The sequence below is a fragment of the Lutjanus erythropterus genome, chromosome 6, assembly GCF_056507025.1.
Source record: "Lutjanus erythropterus isolate fLutEry1 chromosome 6, fLutEry1.hap2, whole genome shotgun sequence".
NCBI lineage: Eukaryota > Metazoa > Chordata > Actinopteri > Lutjaniformes > Lutjanidae > Lutjanus > Lutjanus erythropterus.
Genome location: NC_139322.1, coordinates 20588508 through 20611232, shown reverse-complemented (window position 1 = coordinate 20611232; position 22725 = coordinate 20588508). Strand labels below are relative to the sequence as shown.

The 22725-nt window shown below is 36.9% G+C and overlaps 1 protein-coding gene across 1 annotated transcript; it reads left to right on the top strand.

The window, feature by feature from the left end:
* Positions 1–1856: 1856 nt before the first annotated feature.
* Positions 1857–21552, top strand: LOC146325220 (hemicentin-1). Its single transcript, XM_084719863.1, has 19 exons — positions 1857–1986; positions 2096–2137; positions 4461–4511; positions 7466–7759; positions 9898–10170; positions 10431–10721; positions 12806–13069; positions 14504–14791; positions 15365–15637; positions 15971–16240; positions 16383–16673; positions 18838–19110; positions 19199–19313; positions 19416–19573; positions 19662–19763; positions 20713–20781; positions 20997–21056; positions 21157–21225; positions 21366–21552. The coding sequence occupies exons 1-19, from the start codon at positions 1878–1880 to the stop codon at positions 21428–21430; spliced, it is 3357 nt and encodes a 1118-aa protein (XP_084575989.1). The 5' UTR covers positions 1857–1877; the 3' UTR covers positions 21431–21552.
* The last annotated feature ends 1173 nt before the right edge of the window (positions 21553–22725 follow it).

Here is a 22725-nt window from a genome sequence, read left to right as displayed (position 1 = left end):
ACATTGTCAATGGTATGGAACTTCTGAAGAAAAAAGCTGAATACTATTAGAAAAACTGAAAATGCTTTATAGAAACACAGTCAGTGTGGTCAGTTTTTGCTGCATTTTGCTGAATAAATAATAGAAGTTGTAGCAATAGCTCCAGAGGTCTTTTATCTCTAAAGCCCAGCATATAGAACCAGAACCGCTTGCATGGCAAGATAATTAGGGATGCACTGATACCACTTTTTGTCAGGCCGAGTACAAGTACAAGTTCTTACATTTGGTTACTTGCCGATACCAAGTACTAGGGCTGAACGATTTCGAAAAAATAACCTAATTGCAATTTTTTCTCCAATAATATATATGTTGGATCCAATAATAATATTGCAATTGCGATTTAATATGCAATTTTTTTGCGGTCATTAGTGGATTAGGCTGGGGACAGCCAGTCTCTCACTTATGATGACGGAGCGTCCAAAAAAAAAAGAGGGTAAGCATGTAAGCATCAGCAAATGCCTTGAACTCGCTAATTTTCGTGATGTGGTGTCAGGTGTGGGGTATCAGAGTAGTTTTATGAGTATGAGTACAAGTATGTGAGGTCAGTATCGGACCAATATCCGATGCTGGTATCGGTGCATCCCTAAAGACAATACCAGTGATAAGAAAGGGTCTTTTTGTTTGACAGGGTCAAATGACCCTTTAAATGAATGCTTAACTGTTTAAAAAAAACTGGAGAGTTGCCCAATACTACCACAGTATGATCACCCACTGAACTGCACTGCTTAAAAGACCAGTGTCTAGGACTGCAAACACCTCACCTCACCCTCCCTCCCTTTCCAAGTGTGTACGTGGCAGCAAAACTTGCAACAACAACAACGACAACAACAACAACAACAACAACAACAACAAAGATGAGAGGCCCTTTGTGCAGCTAGTGTTTGGTTTGTCCATTCTTAGACACTATATCTTTAAAGGCACTGTAAGATTCACAGGGATTCATTTACCGAACAAGCCTAAATACAAATTAATGCTATATAAACAATGCCAGTTGATGTAAAAGGGGAAATGTGATGTGATTTGTTAGAGGTGCAGTATGCAGGGTGCTCAGGGTCAGAGGCAATACGATTCTCTGTGTTATACTGACATCTTATGGTGAGACAAGACCACTGACAGAACAACAGAAACATCACATCCTGACACGCAACATCTCAGATATACAGGAAGTCATACTTTTTTTTTTTTTTTTTTATCATCATTTGTCATACTTCACCAGATTGTTTATGGTCAATTCAGCTGTTTTTTTTTTTGTTTGTTTGCTTTTTTTTTTTTTTTTTCAATAATCACTCTTCATGCCAAAAATACATTATGAATAAACATTTATTTGATCACTTATTTGTATATGTGTGCATGAGTTTCAGCAGTACTTAAATTTATTCTATTTGCATTTCTGGAGAGCGACTTTCAGCTGCAGACGAAAGGATGCAGTGTCTGGTTGACTGGCTGCACAGAAGAAGAAGAAAAAACATCCTTCCACTCAGTTCCCCAAAAGTCACACCCACAGGTTAAAAAAGACTTACTGTGAAACTGCACCCAGATGAAACGGTAACTTCCAGTTTTAGAAAGATTTGAGTTTTATTTCTAATTACTTACTTGACTTCAGTTTATATTTTCATATGAAAACGTTCTGCACTTTGTTTCGATTCCTTAAACCTTCTGTCACTTTTCAGCACCAATCAGCATTTCAAATTCAAATTTAAGCGAGTGTGGTTGACCAACACATTTCCTGTTGCTTCAACGAAGAAGAAAATAGCAGATGTCAGAGTGACAGGAAAGCTGCAGCCTGAGGTGAGTTTAGAAATAAACAGTGTCACACACGCCCATCGATTTTGCACTTGATGCACTGGACTTCACTGCGCAGCAGATGTAAAGTGACTCCCAGCAAAGCCGGCGCTACATGTGCATCTCAATGGAAAATGTGGCTCATTAAGGTCGTCAGTGCCATATGTAAGTTTTTAGCAATTGCATTAACTTTCTGTGTTGTATCTCATGTAAAAATAATGTTTTCATGTACGTTCAAGTGTGACTCAGACTCATCTTAATTTTAATTTGACAGGTTTAACCACTGTTTGTGCAGCTCAGGATGATGGGGAAGATGGTAAGAACTTTTGACACTTACACAACAAGCTGTATTTTACGCACATTACACTGATCCTAAAACAGCAGTCTAAAGAAAATTTGGCTTTTTAATTGTTAAAAAATTTTAAACTTCAGGCTAAAATATCTATCACTTATCTTATTGACCAAAATACACAATAAATACATAAATATTCACATTCCAGGTTTGATTGTGAACTGAACTGAACGGTATAATCTTTTTTATTGCCTGTACTAAATCAGAAACACAACAAAAATATGTTAAGGAAGTAGAACATGAGGAAAGTTAACATGAGGAACATGAAGTACTTTGTTGTTGTGAGTCCTGCAAGTTCCTGCAAGTTCCTGCAATTAGATGCCGACTAGAGCAAGTTCATATTTCAGTATTTAGTTGATCCAAGTTCATATTTCAGTATTTAGTTGATCCAAATTCATAAATTCAGTATTTAGCTCATATATCAATATTTAGTTTGTATTTCAGTATTTAGTTGTATGAGTGGTGGATAAAATAACGTCTGATAATATTTATATTTTATATATGTACATTTTTTGGAGAATATCTCAGAGGTGTTTCAGCTCTGGAAACGTCTGAGACAACAGTTTGTGTTGCACAAAACTGCATCTTATAGTCAGGTGTTCCTGTTATTTTGTCCACCCCTCGTAGTAACATTAGCTATTTTAATACTTATAACAGCACTTTGAAGTTATATATGTATTTAATTTAATTTGGTTTTAATTAGTGGTGGAAGAAGTATTTAGATAGGTATTTAGATATGTTTTTTAATCATTAGATCATATTTATATATAAAAAAAGTTGTTTTATCTAAAAAGAAATTGTGTCCAAGCTACCTTTACTTTTAAAAATAAATTGACATTAATTCAGTTGTTCTTGAGAAAACGTGTTCAGTAATCTTAAGTTGAACCAACAACTGATGAAGAGTTCATACAAATTAGATTTTTTTTTTTTTTTTTTTTTTAATATTTTCTCAGTTTGAAGAGTCACTTCTTCATTTCACACAAAGAACTCCTGTTAGAGCTACTTTGTTCCAGCATCAGCACAAACACAATATGTGAAACTGCTCCCAGTGACTCTGTTAAGATTTAAATGTAAGGGGGTCGAGATTGAATTCGGTACTCACCTTCACCTTCGCAGTGTTTTCATTACTGTGAAAACAAACAACTATGACTAAACAACAAGTTTTCATCATCTATGTTTTCTTCAGGGTCTCGGGAAAGTTTTAAGTCTCAAACAATGCATGCTGGGAAGTCTGTTGATTATGTCAATCAGATTTCTGGAGAATCTTGGTTTAATGAGCTGATTGAGCTCTGTGCAGTACAGTCATTCAACTCACCATTTAAAGTCAAAAGGCTTTGAGTTAGAAGTAGTCACACATGTTTATAAGTTCTTAAGTGTTAATGTGTGAAAGTGTGAAAATAAATATTAAGTAATTCACGTCAAGCTTATGAGAAAAGATCAGTTGGTTCCACAATCTTCCTGTGTGATTTTACAATTTATACTAAGTAAAAGTAGCAATAAAACAGTGAAAAAAACTCCAAAAAACTCTGTTTCAAGTAAAAGGCCTGCGTTCAAAATCCTGCTTAAATCCTACAAAGGTATCAGCATGAAAATATGCATAAACTATTAAATCAAAGTACTCATAATGCAGAATTGCCTATGTTAGAATAGTGACTATTATATTTTGGATTATTGAATAATTAATGTGCTCATTACTTTAAAGTTGCAACTGGTAAAGATGAGGATCATTTTAAATGGTTATTATATACTTGTGGTAGCTTAATCTATAATAATATATCATACTTTCTCAGCTGATTTATGTTTTGTATTATTAATCTAAATATGCAAAGTAACTGAAGCTTTCAAATAAATGTAAGTGCAGTTGTAAGTGGAGTAAAAAGTATTTAGAAGTGGAAAGTAGCACAACATAGAAATATTTAAGTGCACCAAAATTGCACCTGTTTGATGGTTTCATACGGGACCACAGCAGGGCTGCAACCAATGATAATTAGGCTGATTGATTGTTTTGTCTATTAAATGTCAGATATTAATGTCCCATAACTCCAACCCAAATATATTCAGTGTCTTTACATTTATGACAAAGTAAAGAAACATATCTTCATATTTGAGCAGCTGGATCCAGTGTGCATTTGGCATTTTTGCTTGAAAAGTTACTGAAATGACGTTCTTTGCAACCTTAATCATTCCTGCTGTTGCTGTTTAAATCTCCACCTGAGATGCAGAGGAGCACAAATTCTGTCTGTTCTGATCTAAATTCTGTTCTCCACACGTCTCCTCTCATCACCAGTCACCATCGTGGATCGAACTCCGTCGGCGCCAACACCAGTTCCACCCTTTGGTGAGTTTTTTACCTTTTACCTTTATTTTTAAATGCAGTTGATTTAATGTGGAGAGAGGTTATTTCCTGAAAGCAAGTCAGTTTTGTAAGATACATTTTGTATGTCCTTAGATAAGAAAATTCACCCATGATCAATATTTAATTTTGTACTGACTTAAAAAACAATAAAACAACAACAATAAAAACAATAAAATCTACACAGTGATGCATGGGAAAGCAGAGTTAAACAAATATGTCTGTGACAGGAAGCTGTGAATGCTTTGAATCAGCAAGTGCCACCTATGAACTCACTCTGGGTGTTGTCCAAAAGTTCTCACGCATGTAGGGTTGTTTTTTGCTGCCTGTGCTGGTTTGCGTAGGTGATGTCATAACCACAATTTGTCTCACCGCCTTTTAAAAGAAGTAATTAAAATTTGCAAAAATGAAACCAAGCAGTTGTTGAAATAATGCTTGATATTTTTTAAGTATTAATTCTATTTCAAAGTGGATATTCCCACTGAAAAACTTAAAACAAATCATCTGCTCTGAAATCATTTTAACGTAATTGTATGAATTTTTTAAATCAAAGGCATCAGTTGTTATTTATTTAAATTTTGTAGCCGTGTGGTTTGTTCTTTACTGCAAATAAAGGTCAAGTGTGTAAGATTTAGGGGGATCTAATGTGTGTGTATTAAATGTGGCATTAGTGTATAATCACCCGAAAATAAGAATTGTTGTATTTTTGAATGAGCCGTTTTTATTGCGGGTCCTCTTCCGTGGAGGTCGCCATGTTTTAATACCATGTTTCTACAGTAGCCCATAATGGACAGTTGGGATGTGACAATACAAAAAACTCAAGGTGCGATAATACCACAATAAGAAAGTGCCTGATATTTGTTGCAAGAGAAAAGAAGAAAAAGAAGAGAAGAAAAAATCTCCTTTGTTAAATAATAAATCTGATGTGTACAGCATGTATTGTTCCTAAAAACTTACTTTTTCCTTTCAAAGGCACAATATATAAGCCATGAGGGGCCTCTCTCACATTACAACAGTAGGTGTGTTTAAGATGAGCCAGGCCTGCGCAGAATCAATCACAATGCATGCCGGTTAAATTTGTGTCCAACTTTATCCCGACTCAATCTGACATCATGCACACGTGGCCGATGATAACCTCACAAGATCGAGGTGGCCACAGTTTTTAGAACCAGGTGCCGTGGTTGCTCTCCACTGACTGTAAGCACCTGGCTGTCACCTGATCGATGAGCTGATTGGCTCTTAATTTTGACAACAAACACCACGTGTTGTATAAAATATACTAATATACTAATTTTCTTTATTAGTCTTGTGTCGTTCAATGAAGTTTTATTCTGTTAACAAACATCCATTTTGCGGCTGACAATAATAATAAGGGTTATATATATTTAATAGTTACAAAGTGTTTTACAAGGCAGGTAAAAGAACAGAGGTTCAGTGTAACAGGAGGGGGATTTCTTCTATTTCAACTTCAATCAGCGATCAAGAACGCACTTTATCTCTTCAGCTATGAACGTGGTCTGAAAACTACAGTTAGCGTGCAGGTGATCTGACAGGATGTTAGTGTCACTTCCTGTATATTCTCTGAAGTCTGCTTTCCAGGCGAGGTGCAGTTTATCTCGAACCAGCCTTATAACAAAGATGTAGTTTGATGACATCTGAGGTAGTGCAGGATCATGGAAGCTGGGTTTTCTTTTCATTGTTAAACAGCCACCACTGCAGATGAAAACCTGCATGACTCAGGCCTAAACCATGTTCATGGACGAGGTAATATCAGTTTTATTCGTGTCACAAATAGTCACATGCACCAACCTCCTTCCTCACTCTGATATATCCAACAGATGTATGTGTACAGATGTATCTTCTATTTTCCTACAAGTTGTATTAGCTATGCAACTAGATAGCAACAGCTAGCAGGAAATTAATGAATTAGGATTCTCTCCATTCTTAAAAACATTTAAGATATTGTGCACAACTAAACCATAAATATAACATATGTCTAAAGTTTTTTTTTAAATGTTACATAGTGTGACTCATAAAGAGTCAGTGCTTTTGCTTTCCTTTTTTTAAATAACATGTAGTGACGCCTGCGACCTAGTTCAGGCAGTCAACTCGAGCTGCACTGCAATCATGCATGTGACACGCCTCACTCTCTGCAGTACAGACCAAATGCACTCTTCCAATTTGGCGGTCTATTTAAACTGCTAAAAACCTCTCACGTCTCCCTCTGCCTGTCAAGGCCGTTGCTGCTTTGCATCAGCATCATTCTCAATCAGCTCTTCCATCACCCCAGCATCCACCTGCAGGCTCCAACATGGAGTCCGGGATATTCAAGATATTTGTTCATCACGCCTCAATATCTCTGTGTAAACATAATCTGCGAGGAGTCATGAGGTCGGAGCCTAGACGCCAAACTCTAACTATGCTGCTGCAACAGTCAAAAACATGAGTTGTCTGACTTAAATAAAATAAATGGAGCCCACCATTACCTAAACACGGACAAAAATGAATGTTAATGGGCAATGAATGTTAAAATTATGTACAGTTGCAATTTAAAAAGATTTTTTTTATGTCAGCAATCATTTTACAAAACAAAATTTGAAAAAAAGTAAAATAAAATAATTAAACATGCTATATCACAGTAGACATTGTCTGCTATATATTGTTATATCCCTAATGGACAAACAAATTTGGAAGGGGAAGATGAGGTGAAGTGTTTGCAGTCTGCAAGCTCACCACTAGATGCTACTAAATACCACACATTGGTTCACAAATCAGGACTGTAATAACTTAAAAAAGAATTTTTACAAAAAGGCTGCTAGTTCCAATGGACCAAAATGTGCATGGTTATTTAAGCATAATATTTTTTAAATAATTTGAATCTAATCAATTAAGATTTCCTAATATTATTTCTATATTTCTATTTTCTCATTTTCTTTCAGTTCCTCCTGTACCATCTCTGCAGCTACAGTCAGGCTGGTTGGAAGTGTTCCCTTCTGAGAAAGTGGAGTTCAGGTGCAGTGTCACTGGCAGCTCTGACTGGACCTTCACTTGGTCCAGAGATGGAAAAGACGTACAAAACCCAGATCCAAACGCGTCCTTGAATACAGACGGATCAGTGCTTACAGTCACTGCAGCAGACCAAACATATTCTGGAAGCTACACCTGTAAGGGTCGACACAAAACAAGGAGTGCGAGCACTGCAGATAGTAATGCACTCAGTCTCACAGTTCATGGTAAGTCTCATATTCCATCACACACGTCTATTCTATAATACTCCTATCTGTGAAAGTGGACCTTTGGATGATGCAGTGTGTTTGTTTTGCATTTCTTAAGATCTCCCAGAAGTTATAGCAACTAGCTAGCAACAGGAAATGCACTGTTACCTTGAATAGATTATGGATTTCTCTGCGTTTGACCATTGCAACATTTGGGATAATGTAAGCACACAACTCAAGAAAATAGATAACTTATGTTTAGCATTTTTAGACATTTTAATGTGGAAATGGTACACATCATAGCTTTAACTTAAAGTGCTTCTGTTTTCCTTTGTAAATAAAAGAAAAAAAATGTTGCCAGACATCTAACCATGTGCGAAAAACAGTCTTTGGCAGTGAATACCTAAAATATGAAAACTTGAAAAACAAAATCAATGCAACAGTCAGTAGAAGTCCATTTCCAAAATAAAATAAAAATAATTAAAGGAAATAATTCAAGTTGTAATATCACGGTAGACATCATCCAGTAAGGTACTGAGACTTTTTTTTTTGCAGTATCATGATATTTGATATATTCTTACACTCATTATGAACAAATGAAACACTGGCTCTATATACGGCTGTTGTGTTTCTTGTGAGTTTCACAGCCACTATAGGCTCTCCTATGGTGGCCTAATCTTCAAGCTCGTCACTAGATGTCACTAAATCCTAAACACTGTTTCTGTGAGACCAAATATCAAGACAAGAACGATTTTAAAAGATTGTGCATGGCTATTTCAGCATAATGATATTAAATGGTATGACTCTAATCAATAAATATTTTCTAATAAACGTCCAGAGCCTCCTGTACCATCTCTCCAATGGACCAAAATGTGCATGGTTATTTAAGCATAATATTTTTTAAACAATTTGAATCTAATCAATTAAGATTTCCTAATATTATTTCTATATTTCTATTTTCTCATTTTCTTTCAGTTCCTCCTGTACCATCTCTGCAGCTACAGTCAACCTGGTTGGATGTGTTCCCGTCTGAGAAAGTGAAGTTCGGGTGTAGTGTCACTGGCAGCTCTGACTGGACCTTCACTTGGTCCAGAGATGGAAAAGACGTACAAAACACAGATCCAAACGCGTCTTTGGCTTCAGACGGATCGGCGCTTACAGTCACTGCAGCAGACCAAACGTATTCTGGAAGATACGCCTGTAAAGGTCGACACAAAACGAGGAGCGCGAGCACTGCAGACAGTAACCCACTCAGTCTCTCAGTTTATGGTAAATCTCATTATTTCCATCACACATATTTCTGGTGAATCTCTAGGCAGCATATAATATAAAATTAACAGTGTTGGGAGTCACTTAAAAATGTATTCTGATGCAGTTACTAATTACCTGTTAAAAAAATGTAGTCAATAATGTAATCCAAGTATCACAATATTAAAGTAATGTAACTTGATTACTTTCCATTACTGTTGAATTTTCTCAATAAAATATGCTGAAATTGTTTAGCCTTATATTATTGTTTTAGGACTGCAACTAATGATTATTTTATCAGAGAATTGGTCTGTTATTTTCTCAATTATTCAATTGTTTTTTGGGCCCTGAAATGTCAGAAAATGGTGGATAATGTTGAACAAAACTCAAGATAACATCCCCAGATGCCTTGTTTTATCAGAGCTTTGACTATCAGAAGAGTAAAGAAGCTATTCACATTTAAGAAGCTGAAATCAGAGGATTTTGACTTTTTTTTTTTTAATTAAAAAGGACCTATTTTTCAAATCTTTCCTGTAACAATATTAAGTTTACTGTCAGCAAGGAGTGAAGAAACCAGGAAAATATTCACAATTCAGAAGCTGAAATCAGGGGTGTTTTATGTTCATTGTTAGTTTTATTAGTTTATGCACCTGTTCCTTCTTTTGTTGTGTCATATTTATTTATTGACTGACTGTTTGATTTAAAGAAAAATGATAATGTGTGTGACTGTGCATGGTAGTATATTGATCTTTACTTAAAAATTGTACTCCTACTTATAAACCCCATTTTCACTAAATGTATCTGTAATCTGTTTATGTCTTTTTTACCTGTAACTGTAATGGAATACAATTATCTTTTTTGTATCCAGATGAAAATAATTTACCTCTTTCTTTCTTCTGTCTGATTAGCAAACAAACCCAAGGCCACTGTGAGCCGCAACCCAAAGTTTGACAAGATGTTCCCGGAAGAGCGTGTCAGTTTTACCTGCGCTGTCGGTGTGTCGTCTGGGTGGGAATATCTCTGGTACCACGATGGAAAAGAAGTTCAGACAGCTAATAGCGAAACTTACAACATAGATTCTATAGATCATCCTGACAATGGACAGTATCGCTGCAAAGCCAAGAGAGGCAAAGACCCGTTCTACACAGAAGAGAGTGAAACAGCATCTCTGCAGGTCTCTGGTAAGTTTGATGAACTGTGTCATCACCTTCCCCCCCAGCTTCGTCAAACTGCACTTCAAACAGTGTGACCACTTCATTCGTATCAACATCTATGAGCCACACTTCTACGGACTTTCATCTGTGCAACTGGAAGTTTAGATGATGCAACATTTCTGTGTCCCTTTCTCCTATTCTTTTCTGATGCAGTAAGATATTTTAATTGGTTTTTACTTAAATTTCTTTCAAGACTTTAAAGATTTCTTTGCCCTGTATGTTGTCAGACCCGCCTAAACCATCCCTGAGGCTGGCGACTTCCTGGGCAGATGTTTTTGAAAATGAGACAGTGGGGTTCAGGTGTGAAATCGGCAACTCTGACTGGACTTTCACCTGGCACAAAAATCAGCAGCAGCCACTCAGTGAAGATGAAATCCTGGTCATGGATCAATCAGAAGGATCTTTCAACATCACCTCGGTCACTAAAAGCCATCTAGGAGGCTATGCCTGCAAAGCTCACCGCCGATTGAGGAAAATCAGCTCTGGATTCAGCAACACAGTTGATGTCACAGTTTATGGTGAGCATTTATGCCTCTGAAAAGCATCACACAAACTTTACATTAGTTCATTTCTTTTATTTGATCAAGGTGTTTTTTTTTCCAAATATATCACAAAGGACATACAACTTACGTACAGTCAGACATCAGTACCTGCGCAAACATATTTATAAATAATGAAAAATAAATTAAGAGAAAGGAAAAGGAAAAATAAGAAAAAAGACAAAAAGGTATACATACACTTTGGTTACATATTAATTTCCATGTCTAAAAAGACACTGTTTATGGACTTAGTTAATTCTCATGTCTGCAGATGGGACAATCAGTACCACTCTGTATGCTAAATATGAAGTTACTGCCAACAGCTGGACATTCTTCTTTCTGTTCTTTGCTAGTTTTCCTGGGGTCCACACAAAATCAACAACACATAAAAGTAAAAGAATTGAAAGTGACACAGTATCAATAAGTCAAGAAAATGCAATAAAAGACAAATTTAAAAAAAAACTGAAAATTAAATGACTCCACATGGCTTAGCTTAGCTTAGTTTTGCTTAGATTAGTTTATTTTAGCTTAGCACAAACATTGGAAACATGGAGAAACAGCTAGTATTGCTCTGCCCCAAAGTTAACAAAACAGGACTCCCTAAAAACTTTGTATTTCACCCAGATGTTGTGGTCAGCCTCTTAGTCTGAGCAAGTACACATCATAGATTGTGAAGGCACACATTCAGGTGTGTGTGTGTGTGTGTGTGTGTGTGTGTGTGTGTGTGTGTGTGTGTGTGTGTGTGTGTTTTCATGATTGAGGGTGAGTCACTTTGGTACAAATATTGTAGGTTACTACTTCTAATTTGCACTATCCAGTCATTTTGTTGTTGGTTACTATATCATAAGTGCATGCACTTTTGTAAGAATGCAGAACAGATACCCTGAATTATTTTGATTTGATGTAAATGAGAAGTTGGTCTTAGTGGCCCAGCATCTAGTTTTATTTCTAAAGCTTGGAAAACTAGACTGAATAATACGCATCATCATTACCATCATTTATTTGTTTAAATCCTCAGAAAACACACTGAGGAAGGACGCTCGTTTTCAGCTAAACTGAAGACACAACTAAAATCATCAAGACAGCTCTGAGGTAGCAATAAAGGAAGGATACATGGCTAAAACAGGATAAATTTGAGACTGTTTAATAGGTAAAAATAAAGTTAGCAATTAAACCATGGAAGACATCTTCATTTTTTTCTGGAAATTGATTGTCTGCCTTACACTTGTACACTTGAAGAACAATGTGCAAATGATGAATGTAACATCCACCTCATATATCAAAAACAGATAGAAAGTGCATTAAATTTGCCAAAAAAGTAAAACAAAACAATGCAAAACAATTTACAAGACTTCCTATGGCCAAACAGTTTGCACAATGGTATGCTCTTTTTACGTAACCTATACAAGAGCAACAGCATATAAAGAGTAAGGGACTCTGCAATGATTCAGTCCTAAAAACTAAACTTAACTAAAACCAGCAGCATTGCAACATCAGGAGGATCAGTCACATCCAGCCTTCTTCTGTTTATGATTTAGTCCTGTTATAATGGGACCTCAGTTAATATCAGTGGCACATCATCAATGTTTATCCTACTATTTCATATGCATATGGCTGCGAGGAAAATGGTCTATTAACACATCACATCTTGTTTATTTATTTCGTAAAAAAATCAAACCAAACAGTAAAAATGACAGGTTGTGGTTTAGTGGGGGGTTGGAGCATGTGATTTGACTTGGGGCAGTGATTTCCTGGATTCTTCTTATTACCATGAGGCTGGCTGGTGGACTTTGTTACAGCCAGTTCATATAATACAGCCATAGTTTCCTTCTGTTTTCAGTTGTGCTAAGCTAAGCTAACTGGTTGTTAGCAGTGGACATAAGAGTTTCTTCTCAACACTCACCAAGAAAGTCAATAAGCATATTTCTGAGTATGTTAAACAGCTATTACATGCTAATGTTAACATTCAATCAATCAAGTCTTAATAAGTAAGTCTTAAATAGGGTGGTCAAATGTAGAGACGTGATGTTGTAAAAGTGGTGTGGACTGCTTTTCTGTTTTAGATAACGTACCAACACCATCACTGAGCAAGAATCCTGGCCTCAACCCGATGTATGTTGGAGAAACGGTGAACTTCACTTGCAAAGTTGATGTGTCCTCTGGCTGGGAGTATCGCTGGTACAAAGATGGAAGGACTCTCACCAAAACCGGCAAAACCATCAGCATCCATCTCAGTACATCTGATAGGGGGAAATACTCATGCAGGGCCACCAGAGGTGACACAACATTAACACACAAGAGTCAGGAAGTGCAACAAGATGTTATTGGTAGGTGAAAAAAACGTTATATTATGTAAGCATTTCCTTTACAGAACATGTGGATTTGTTTGTTGTAAATCTGTAAAACACTAATCATTTAATGAATGTATTTGTGTGCTCTGGTTTTTATCTCTGATGGCGTCATAAAACTTACAGGCTGCTCTTGAATTTAGTGAAACAGCATTATGAGAGCATCTTGCTTCCGGTATTTTATGAATTTTCTGTTGAAAAAGGATGTTGTGGTGTAGCATAACGCAGGGAGGGGTGGCACACAAGTGTGTATGTGTACACAGCAGTGACGTATCACTTAGAGAGAAAGGATGCTTTGTGTAAAAAAAAAGAGTGCTAATGTTGTTAATTAATTTTAAAGTTGTTCTTTCAGTGTCCAGAAGACAAAAACTACCACCAACTGTAAACCTACAGTTTATGAGCTCACTCCACAATTTTTTATTTTTGTTTTGCAAGAAAGTGGTCCCTGCTTCCTTCATGTTGTTACTTGATTAAGTCAGTGTTTTTATTGGAATATTATGGTTTGAGCTGACACCATCACCATCATTGTAGCACACTTTAGACTTCATTTAAGACTAATCTGTAGTTTGAATTTAAATCCACAAAGCAATCGTAGGTCTGTTTCTTATTATTTGTGTTCTCTTATCTGTAGAGGAACCTTGTGATATTTGTTATAATCATCAGGTTAGAAATTGTTTTGTTGTTCATGAGACAAATTCAGCGAGGATCTATTTTTAAGAATTAATATTCTGTATTTTAAAGGGATAGTTTGAATTGTTTTAAGTCAAGTCATATGATAGCCATATACAGTAGACGCCTGTTGACACGCCCTCAGTTTTGAGAAGCAGATAGGAGTACCAGTATGGAAGATAAACAATGAACAGCTGTGGACAAGGTCAGTAACAGAACATAGTGTAGCCACTTAAAAAAGGCCCACCTAAAAAAACATCAACTGTCAGACAGCATTTTCTGACAGGAAACCCCCGTTATATAAATATAAATATAAATATAAATATAAATATAAATATAAATATATAAATACAACAAATATAACTCTCTCTGAAGCAGCCAGACTCCATCTGCAAAAACAGTAATGTTACCTTGCAGAAGACCTTGATGCTTCACCACCACCTACTGTAGATTATATACTGACCATTGATGAGTGCATCATACAACCCCACTTCAAAAATCCAAACTATCCCTTTAAGTAGGCTTGACAGCGTAGAGCTCCTGACTTGGCCTAAGGAACTTAGCAGCAAGATTATACTTTGTCCTCTTTTATGAAGGCTTGATTGTATTCATATCAGTTTAGTTGTTTGTGATACATAAAGATGCAAAACTAACTGTTATGCTTTATACTGTATGATAAAGTCAAATGCAATCAGGTTATCTGTGACGGTATGAAAAGAGGCTAATGTGTCTGTCTGTCTTTAGAAATTCCTGTTCCATCCTTGAAGGCAGTAACGCCCTGGTTGGATGTGTTCCCTGATGAGAGTGTGAAGCTGAGCTGTGAAATGTCTGGCAGCCCTAGTTGGATTTATACATGGTACAAAGATGGACAAAAAGTCCAGGCTAATGGTGTGTCTTTTGACCCGAATGGAGCCACACTTTCCATCAACTCTGCTTCAGCTACATATGCGGGACAATATAAGTGCAGTGGACACCTGAACGGCAGGTCTGTCCACAGCAGCGTCAGTTCTGAACTTACCCTCACAGTATATGGTAAGTTTTCTTTTTTAAAGTTACATAAAAGTTATGGTATTACATCTAAATTTAATAATTCTATAATAAGAATTTGGTGCAATATATGATATGAGAATAGATATCCTCTTACATTTTGGATATCATTATATTGATATACGGCCTAAGTGCTGTCTTTTCCTGGTTTTAAAGACTGATGAAATTATCTTAACTTACCAGACTCTAGTAGCTTTTCAATTATTTGCCTTTACCCGTGTCATTATTACATTGAGATTACTGATTATTATTTATCAAAAAAATGTATCTCATTTTGTTAATATTTTAGGAAAAACCAATTGTCATCCCTACAGTCCTGTCACAATATTGATATTAAGCTATTTGGTAAAAAATATTCTGGTATTTGATGTTGTCCGTGTCGCCCAGATCTAATTTACAGGATGTTACTGTAGAGAAAATGTGTGTTTTGAGAGATATATATTGTTTATCACAGCATAGCCTAAAAATATTGAGGTATTATTTTTAAGTGATATCGTGTAGCTTAGATGGGATTTAATTTAACACGCTGATGCTAACAGCATGTTTACTGACCTTCAGATAAGAAACCCAGTGTCACACTGACGCAGGATCCAGACTACAGGGTGATGTTTTCTGGAGAGTGGGTCTCCTTTAGCTGTCACATTAATGTCTCCTCTGGATGGGAGTACCTGTGGTACAAAGACGGCCATTCAAATCCCGAATCTAGAAACAACCATACAATCAACCGTATTGAAGCAACAGATAAAGGATCATATAAATGTCAAGCAAGAAGAGGCTCGACTCAAGCCTTCACCACTGCCATGAGTCAAGCTATATCTCTTGAAGTTGAAGGTAAGTTTCTTTATGTAGACGTTCTCTGAGCATTTATTCGTAGTACAGCAAAGGTGTTTTCCAGTTGTGTTTCTGCAGTGCATCTCCGACCATGTATGAGCATGGTCAGATGTTTTAAAGGGATAGTGCAGATTATTTGACGTAGGGTCGTATGAGGTCAGTGTATTACTTACAGTGGATGGCAGTCAGCACGTTCCCAGTTAGGAGAAGCAGAGAGGGGCACCAGCACAGAAGCTACTACTTCTGTACTAAATTAGTCCAAACTATTATTTTAACTGCAATAACTGTTGACATTACAAAATATGCACAGATGCATTTCTTCTTTGTCTTTAGTGAACAAGCCAAAACCTTTGATGACTCAACAGCCCGATGATGTCATGGTGTACACCGGAGAGCCAGTGTCCTTCGAGTGTAAAGTCGAACTCTCGTCTGGTTGGCAGTATGTCTGGTACAAAGACGGGGCACAAGTCCTTGTTAACAGCAGCAGTTTTAAAATCAGCGATGCAAATTCGTCCAGTAGCGGGTCTTATAAATGCCTGGCCACAAGGAGCAAAACAAATTACAATACATCATTCAGTGATGAACGGATCTTGCACATATCTGGTGAGCAAAAACAATAACTTTGTGTGTATGTGTTGTGATGCGTATATATTTAAAGGAATAATGTGAATTTCATGCTATAAAATGTTATGGGGAGATCTAATTTTGAGGCTTAAAATGTGTTAATGTGTCTGTTTCACCTTAGCAATTCCTGTTCCATTGTTGATTAATCAAACGCCGTGGCTTGATGTGTTCCCCACTGAGAGTGTGACATTGAGCTGTGATATGGACCGCAGCTCTAACTGGAGATATACTTGGTACAAAGATGAAAAGCAGATCAAGGTAGCGGATGCTGTATCTTTTGACTCAGATAGAGCCACTCTTACCATCAGTTCTGCTTCAGCCTCACGCCGTGGACGATACAGCTGCTCAGCAACACTAAAGACGAGACCTGTCAACAGTAACTTCAGCTCTGGATTGACACTCAGTGTTTATGGTGAGATGTTCTTCTGTTTTTGACACAGTTCTTGAGAGGAACAGAAAGAGTGACACCACTCTCATATCTTCAAGACAAAGCTGACTGATCTAAATGTCACCCATTTCTTCTGGCCATTGTCAACAAACATCCTAATATTTTGACCTTTATAAAAGCATGGAGGATCATGTAAGTCATGTAATTTATACATATAAGGGACAATGTATGATGAGCCTATCATTTTTGCAAAATAAACCCCAACAGGGTGGTCTTGAATCACTTTGAACGCGTGAATAATGACCCTCTCACTGTACATTATCCATCGTTTATTACATTTACGCAGCTACTTCATTTTGAAAAAAAATCAATTTGCGACAAAATATTAATTTAGTGTATTTATTTTAAAAAAATAATAATAAAAATGATTTTATTGTGCCTCCAAAGTCTCTAGTTTTATCAGAACTTTGTCCATAGCAATAGTCTGTTACTTATAAATTATGGTGCGTTTCATTCAAACTGGGAAGTCAGACTTTCCAAGTATTCTGCTGGAAGTGTGATTTCTCCCTCAGGAAGTCAGAGGAACCTCACCAACCCCAACCTCAAAAAATTCAAGATGGCTGCTCTGAGCATCAACAGCAGTAAAAGCTGTTTATTAGCAATTCTATCTTGTTGTACACACAGTGCTGTTGAGTTATACCTGTGGATGGCTATAGTGTTTTTTATGCGCAAAATACTTGTTGTCATGGCCAGAATAAATTTGTGAAATTTATTTTGGTCAGCTTTATTCTTAAGATCTGTGTGCGCTGCCTTTTTATCTTAAGGTATTCAACCTTGGACATGTATGGTTTTGGTTTCAACCCCACAAATGCTGGAAGAGCACATCCTTTCAAAGATCTAAATGCTGCTCTCATATCTATCCTGCTCAGTATATAACGCTACAGCCAGGAGATGTTAGCGTAGCTTCAGATAAAGACTGGAGGCTAGGGGAAATGGCTATATTACAAATGTCAGTCTACATATCTCAATGTAAGATTGGAAATGTGTCTTACATAAGCGTCCTAACTCCCCAAAATAAACTCTCTTAACTTTAGGATAACTGTGAAGCTGTCATAACTTTCTCCTTTCCACCTGTAATAGTAGGTAACTTGCCACCTAGCCAACAGTAGCTAACAGCAGTGTTTCCTAACAGTAGTTAACAGTAATTTTAGCTAACAGCAGCTAATGGTAGTTTTTGACATCTTTTTTTAAACCATATGGCTGTTGTTTTTTTTTTAATTACTTTTACACAGTGTATGCTGAATACAACAGAGATTGTGTCTGCTATCTTAGCCCACTCTTTTTCTTTAATCTCCTGAGTTAGCATTGTTGTAAGTTTCACTAAAATAACACAGTTGGATTTCTCTACAGATGATACCAAAACCTCTAACTCATCTGTCTTGAGGATAAATGCCAGTTTTTTTTATTTGTTTGTTTGTTTGTTTGTTTTCCTCCATTTTTTGTTCCTTTCAATGTATGTTTCAGTATGTCTAAAAAAAAACCCCAACAATTGCAAGGTTGATGAGAAAAGTAGTGTTGGTTGCTAGGTAACAGACTTGAAAGTTGCTAAATAAAATATAATGAAGCAAGATAAGATGGGATTCCTGAAGTTAGTCAAGATTTGCTTTTGTAATATCAAACTAGGAAAAATTATATCATAAGATAGGAAGTTTCTGTAATTCAGCCCCAGGATGTCAGCATGTAACCTCCCACTAAACCACAAATTGTTGTTTTCATGAGGTTTTGGAACAGATAAAACAAATGAGATATTGTGTGTTAATTGGTAACATATTTTTACCCTTGGACATAGCCAGGCTAGCTGTTTCCCCCTGCTTCCAGTCTTTCATCATCTCTTGGCTGTAGTTTAAACTTTAATGGACAGATAAGAGAGTGATATTGATCTTCTCATCTAACTCTCAGCAAGAAAGTAAATTAAAGTATTTCCCAAAATGTCTTACTATGAAAAGGACAGAACCGCTTTCTTCTTTAAGAGACTTTTTTTCAGTCTGGTGAGGAAGTAGAGTTTCAGCATGTGGAACTAGAGATTTGGCCAGTTTAAGGCCAGTTTCTCCTTTTGCTAGGCTGTGCAGTGTGATAGACATTAAAATGCTGTTATATTAATAGCAATGGCATTACTATCACTCCTCAGACAGAAAACCCACAGTCACGCTGATACAGAGTCCGGAGTACAATGTGATGCACACTGGAGATTCAGTCTCCTTTGACTGTCACATTAATGTCTCCTCTGGATGGGAGTACCTGTGGTACAAAGCTGACAGTCCAATCACCGAATCTGGAAACAATCACACTATCACTTCTGTTTTGACACACCACTCTGGAAAATATAAATGCCAAACTAAAAGAAAAGGGAATACAGACTTCCTCTCAGACCAGAGTCAGAGCATAAATCTCGACATTCATGGTAAGTTTTTTTTTAACTTCCCTTTTACACTTTACTATATGTGCATGTGTTGAATGTGTTTATCACAGTCTTGACTGTTTGACTGCAGAGCGCCCACAGGCCCATATAGTCCTATTAACTGGCTGGTCAGAGGTCTTCTCCACTGACAGCTTGGTGCTGAAATGTGGCGTGCAAAACAGCGAGGACAAGTGGAACTACACATGGTGAAACACCAGTTAATACTATAAAGTTTTCTAAATGCATTCATATGTACGCTGTGTGGATTCTCACCTTTCTGAACATTCAAACGTGTTAAAATTGAACAGGTTCAAAGCGGACCAAGAGATCGAGATGGTGCTGTCTGAGAAACATACAGTCACACCCCAGAATGACCCTGACCAGAGCCTGTACCAATGCAAAGGCATTCGCAACGGGAGACCTTCTTATTCAAAAACCAGTGATCATTTCAAGACCAAGAACCTTCGTGAGTTTAGCTGAGGTATGGAAGTTATGAGTTTTTACCCTCCAAATCTCTTATCTTAATTCTCTGTTTTCTGATTTTCAATCTGCAGTTCTGAAGAGGAGGGTACTTCTTTCTATCTCTGGCTGTATTGTCTTTGGCATTGCTGCTGTCTTCATCGGATGCATTGTCCTCAGAGTCTTCCGCAAACCAGGTTTGTTTCACTCTAACCACTGTGGTAGTGTTGTTTTCAGCCACAGCAGGCAGCAGTTTCCAGAGAAAAAGCTCTAAAAAGCCCATTGTACACTACCTGCTCACGACCAAATGGCAAACAGAAACAGTTAGCACCCAGCTAGTGATCATAGAAGAGCATTTCGCAGCTAAAATGTCAGATCGTGTCTATAATGGCTATATAATTTGAAAGAAAACCAAATTTTGATGATGTTAGAGGATGTTGCTCTAGTAACATCTGTTGCTAATGTTACTAGCAAGCTAATCAACATCAATTGAAAGCTAACTAGTTTGTCAAAACGCTGTTGTAGGTATCTTCAATGTTCATATATGAAATGAATAATGGTTTGTTGACATTTTGGAAGTACAACTGTTGATATCTCACTAGTAGGAATAACATTTCCACTAGTCACAATCCTTTTTCAATGTGGAAATTCAGTTGTAGATATCTGTAATCATTATTCTTAGTGGTGAAAAAGGAATTACTGATATCTTTATTTGAATTAAAATTTAATCCACAAATCAATTTTGGCTCATTTCTACATGTGAAAACATATGTAGCAACATGTCAAAATTGTTTTACAGATATCTTAAATGAACATTTCAATTAGTGCAAATTAAAGCCCTACTGATTAAATGTTCAAAGGACTTGCCATACAGATATTTCCCCCAGGAATTGATAAAGACCAGAAACAGAGCTTCCATGTGAATATTGAACTTGTATTCATCCGGTGACTAAAAGCACAACTCGATATAAATGATAATGTTGTTGCATAACTACTGAATACATAAATAACTAACTGTTGGCTAACTAGTTCACAATGATACGTCAGTGTTGTCGTTGTCAACTTTGTTTCCGTTGTTATAAAAATATATTTCATCTGAAACAAAAGCCACAATAAGGTGATCTATTTTCTCTTCTTATCACGCAGCTAAGGATGAATATAAGCCCGAAGAGGCAGACCTGTTTGTCAGTATGGCCCAGTTGAAGGACCGTGATGGTAGGTTTGATACCACCCATCATGGCTTGTGGTTTGGTCACCATTTCCTCATATGCTGCAGTTACAGCCCCACCAGTGATTCATTTCTGACTTATTTTTGAAATTACTGTTTGTGAAACCACGTACTGGCATTTTCAAGTTTGAGCCTGAGTTTCATAACTCGCCTTTAGCCGTTGGTGCGCTTGTGTTAAAAGTTCCCTTCCTCCCTCCCGCAGATGCACCCTGCCCACTGGTTCAGTACATCACAGATGCAGCATTGAAGTCTTCAGCTAAAGGTAAAAAAACCCACAGATGAATAAACAAGATGAAACAAAAACTTCATTATATGCAAGTGTCTTTTCTTGGTGGCTTTTTTAAACTCAATCTGACCTGCAGAAGAGGAGGAGAATGGCACGATCTGCAGTGAAACAACACCATTACCAATAACCTCACAGGAGGACCAAGGTAATAAAATTATATATGGCAAATGCACTTTTACTATTAAACGTTATCTCCGTGATGATACGCACTATGCCAACCTATTTACAATATGTAAGTGTGTTTAAGCCAAGTTTGCACATCTCATCCTGTTCATGTCTTTTTAGCTGCAGCAACTGAGAGTGGTGATGCAAAAGAAGAGAATGGTGGGCTGGTTTCCTTTAAACAATAAGTCACCGAAGCTGTAACGACAGATACCTGAAGAGGCAAGTGGGGGAGGAAGTGTGACCTGAATTGTCTTCTCTCCTGTGTGACTTAAGAACAGATGACTGAAAGTTTTTGCCAGAATTGTCAGTTTTTTTTATTCTGTGAAGCAGGTGTGGGAAAAGGGACTGTTTTTTAATTGTGAAAAGAGATGAAAAAAAGTGTTGGTTACTGTTTTTGTTTGTTTGTTTTGCAGGGTTGGGGGCATTTGTCTAAGTGTTACATGTTGTAATACACATTTCGACCACAAGAGGCTGTCTCTAGTAGCCCATGGATAGGTCAAAATCATTCAGTGGATATAAAAATACATTTCTAGCCAAAATAACTCTTTTTTTTTTGCATTTCTTTTTAAGCCACTGACTCTTATCGAGGGTGATTTGTGGTTTCTGACTCGCCTCTTCTGTTTTCAAACAGCATCATGTTTATTTTGTATCCAGGCTTTCAGCAAACAAACATTAACAATCAACATAAACTTTATATTGACATGGTAACAAAAAAAGCCTGCAGTCAAAAGACTATAGAGTCAAATAATGTTCACCTGACTCTGCTCCATAGTTGGAGACTCATTAAAAGAAAGTGAATAAAATTTCATACACAAACAATTAGACACGTAGCTGGCATAGACCGCACATAAAATAGAAATCTTATTTAATAAATGATCTATGGTTGAAGTGAAGTGATGTTGTTTCTCCTGCTCTTTCCTCTTCAGACTCGAGAAGGCTCAGGCAGGTTGCAGCAACACTGCAGGAGTGCAAGACAAGCGCAACAAGCATCTTCCACTGCAAGTTGATCAGCTGTTTCTAACTGTCAGTTGTCTGTCACTGTAAAGTTAAGCCTGTTATCCTGAAAACAAAAGCCCACTGCTTTGAAAATACATAATCTGAAGTTGGAGTGACTGCCGGCTTCACTGCCTGCCAGACTCATTAACATATTGCTCAATGTAACCGTTATAAACAACTGCTCCTTCTAAAAGAATATTAATGATTTCTCACACCTCATAAACAGACTCTTACTTATTCAGACACCGCAGCTGTAGCATTATTGTCACAGGAGTATTTCATCCATGGTCGGTTTGATTTATTACAGTAAATATATTACAGATTTTTCCTTTTATAATGTATCCTGATAATTGTTTTTTCATTGGCCAAAACCTCGTTTTTTTTTTCACTTGTTTGCATAGGTAGAAAAAAATCATACTTAGAAATCTTGTCCTTGTAAAACTTTTTTCTGCTGTCATAACCACTGGAGAGAAAACAGTTGAGG

Bases quoted from the DNA above. Each gene is read 5' to 3' on its own strand.
- LOC146325220 (XM_084719863.1), top strand. From the start codon at position 1,878: ATGCACTGGACTTCACTGCGCAGCAGATGTAAAGTGACTCCCAGCAAA. The intron at 1,987-2,095 runs GTAAGTTTTTAG...TTAATTTGACAG, and splicing joins TAAGGTCGTCAGTGCCATAT to GTTTAACCACTGTTTGTGCA. The intron at 15,638-15,970 runs GTAAGTTTCTTT...CTTTGTCTTTAG, and splicing joins TATATCTCTTGAAGTTGAAG to TGAACAAGCCAAAACCTTTG.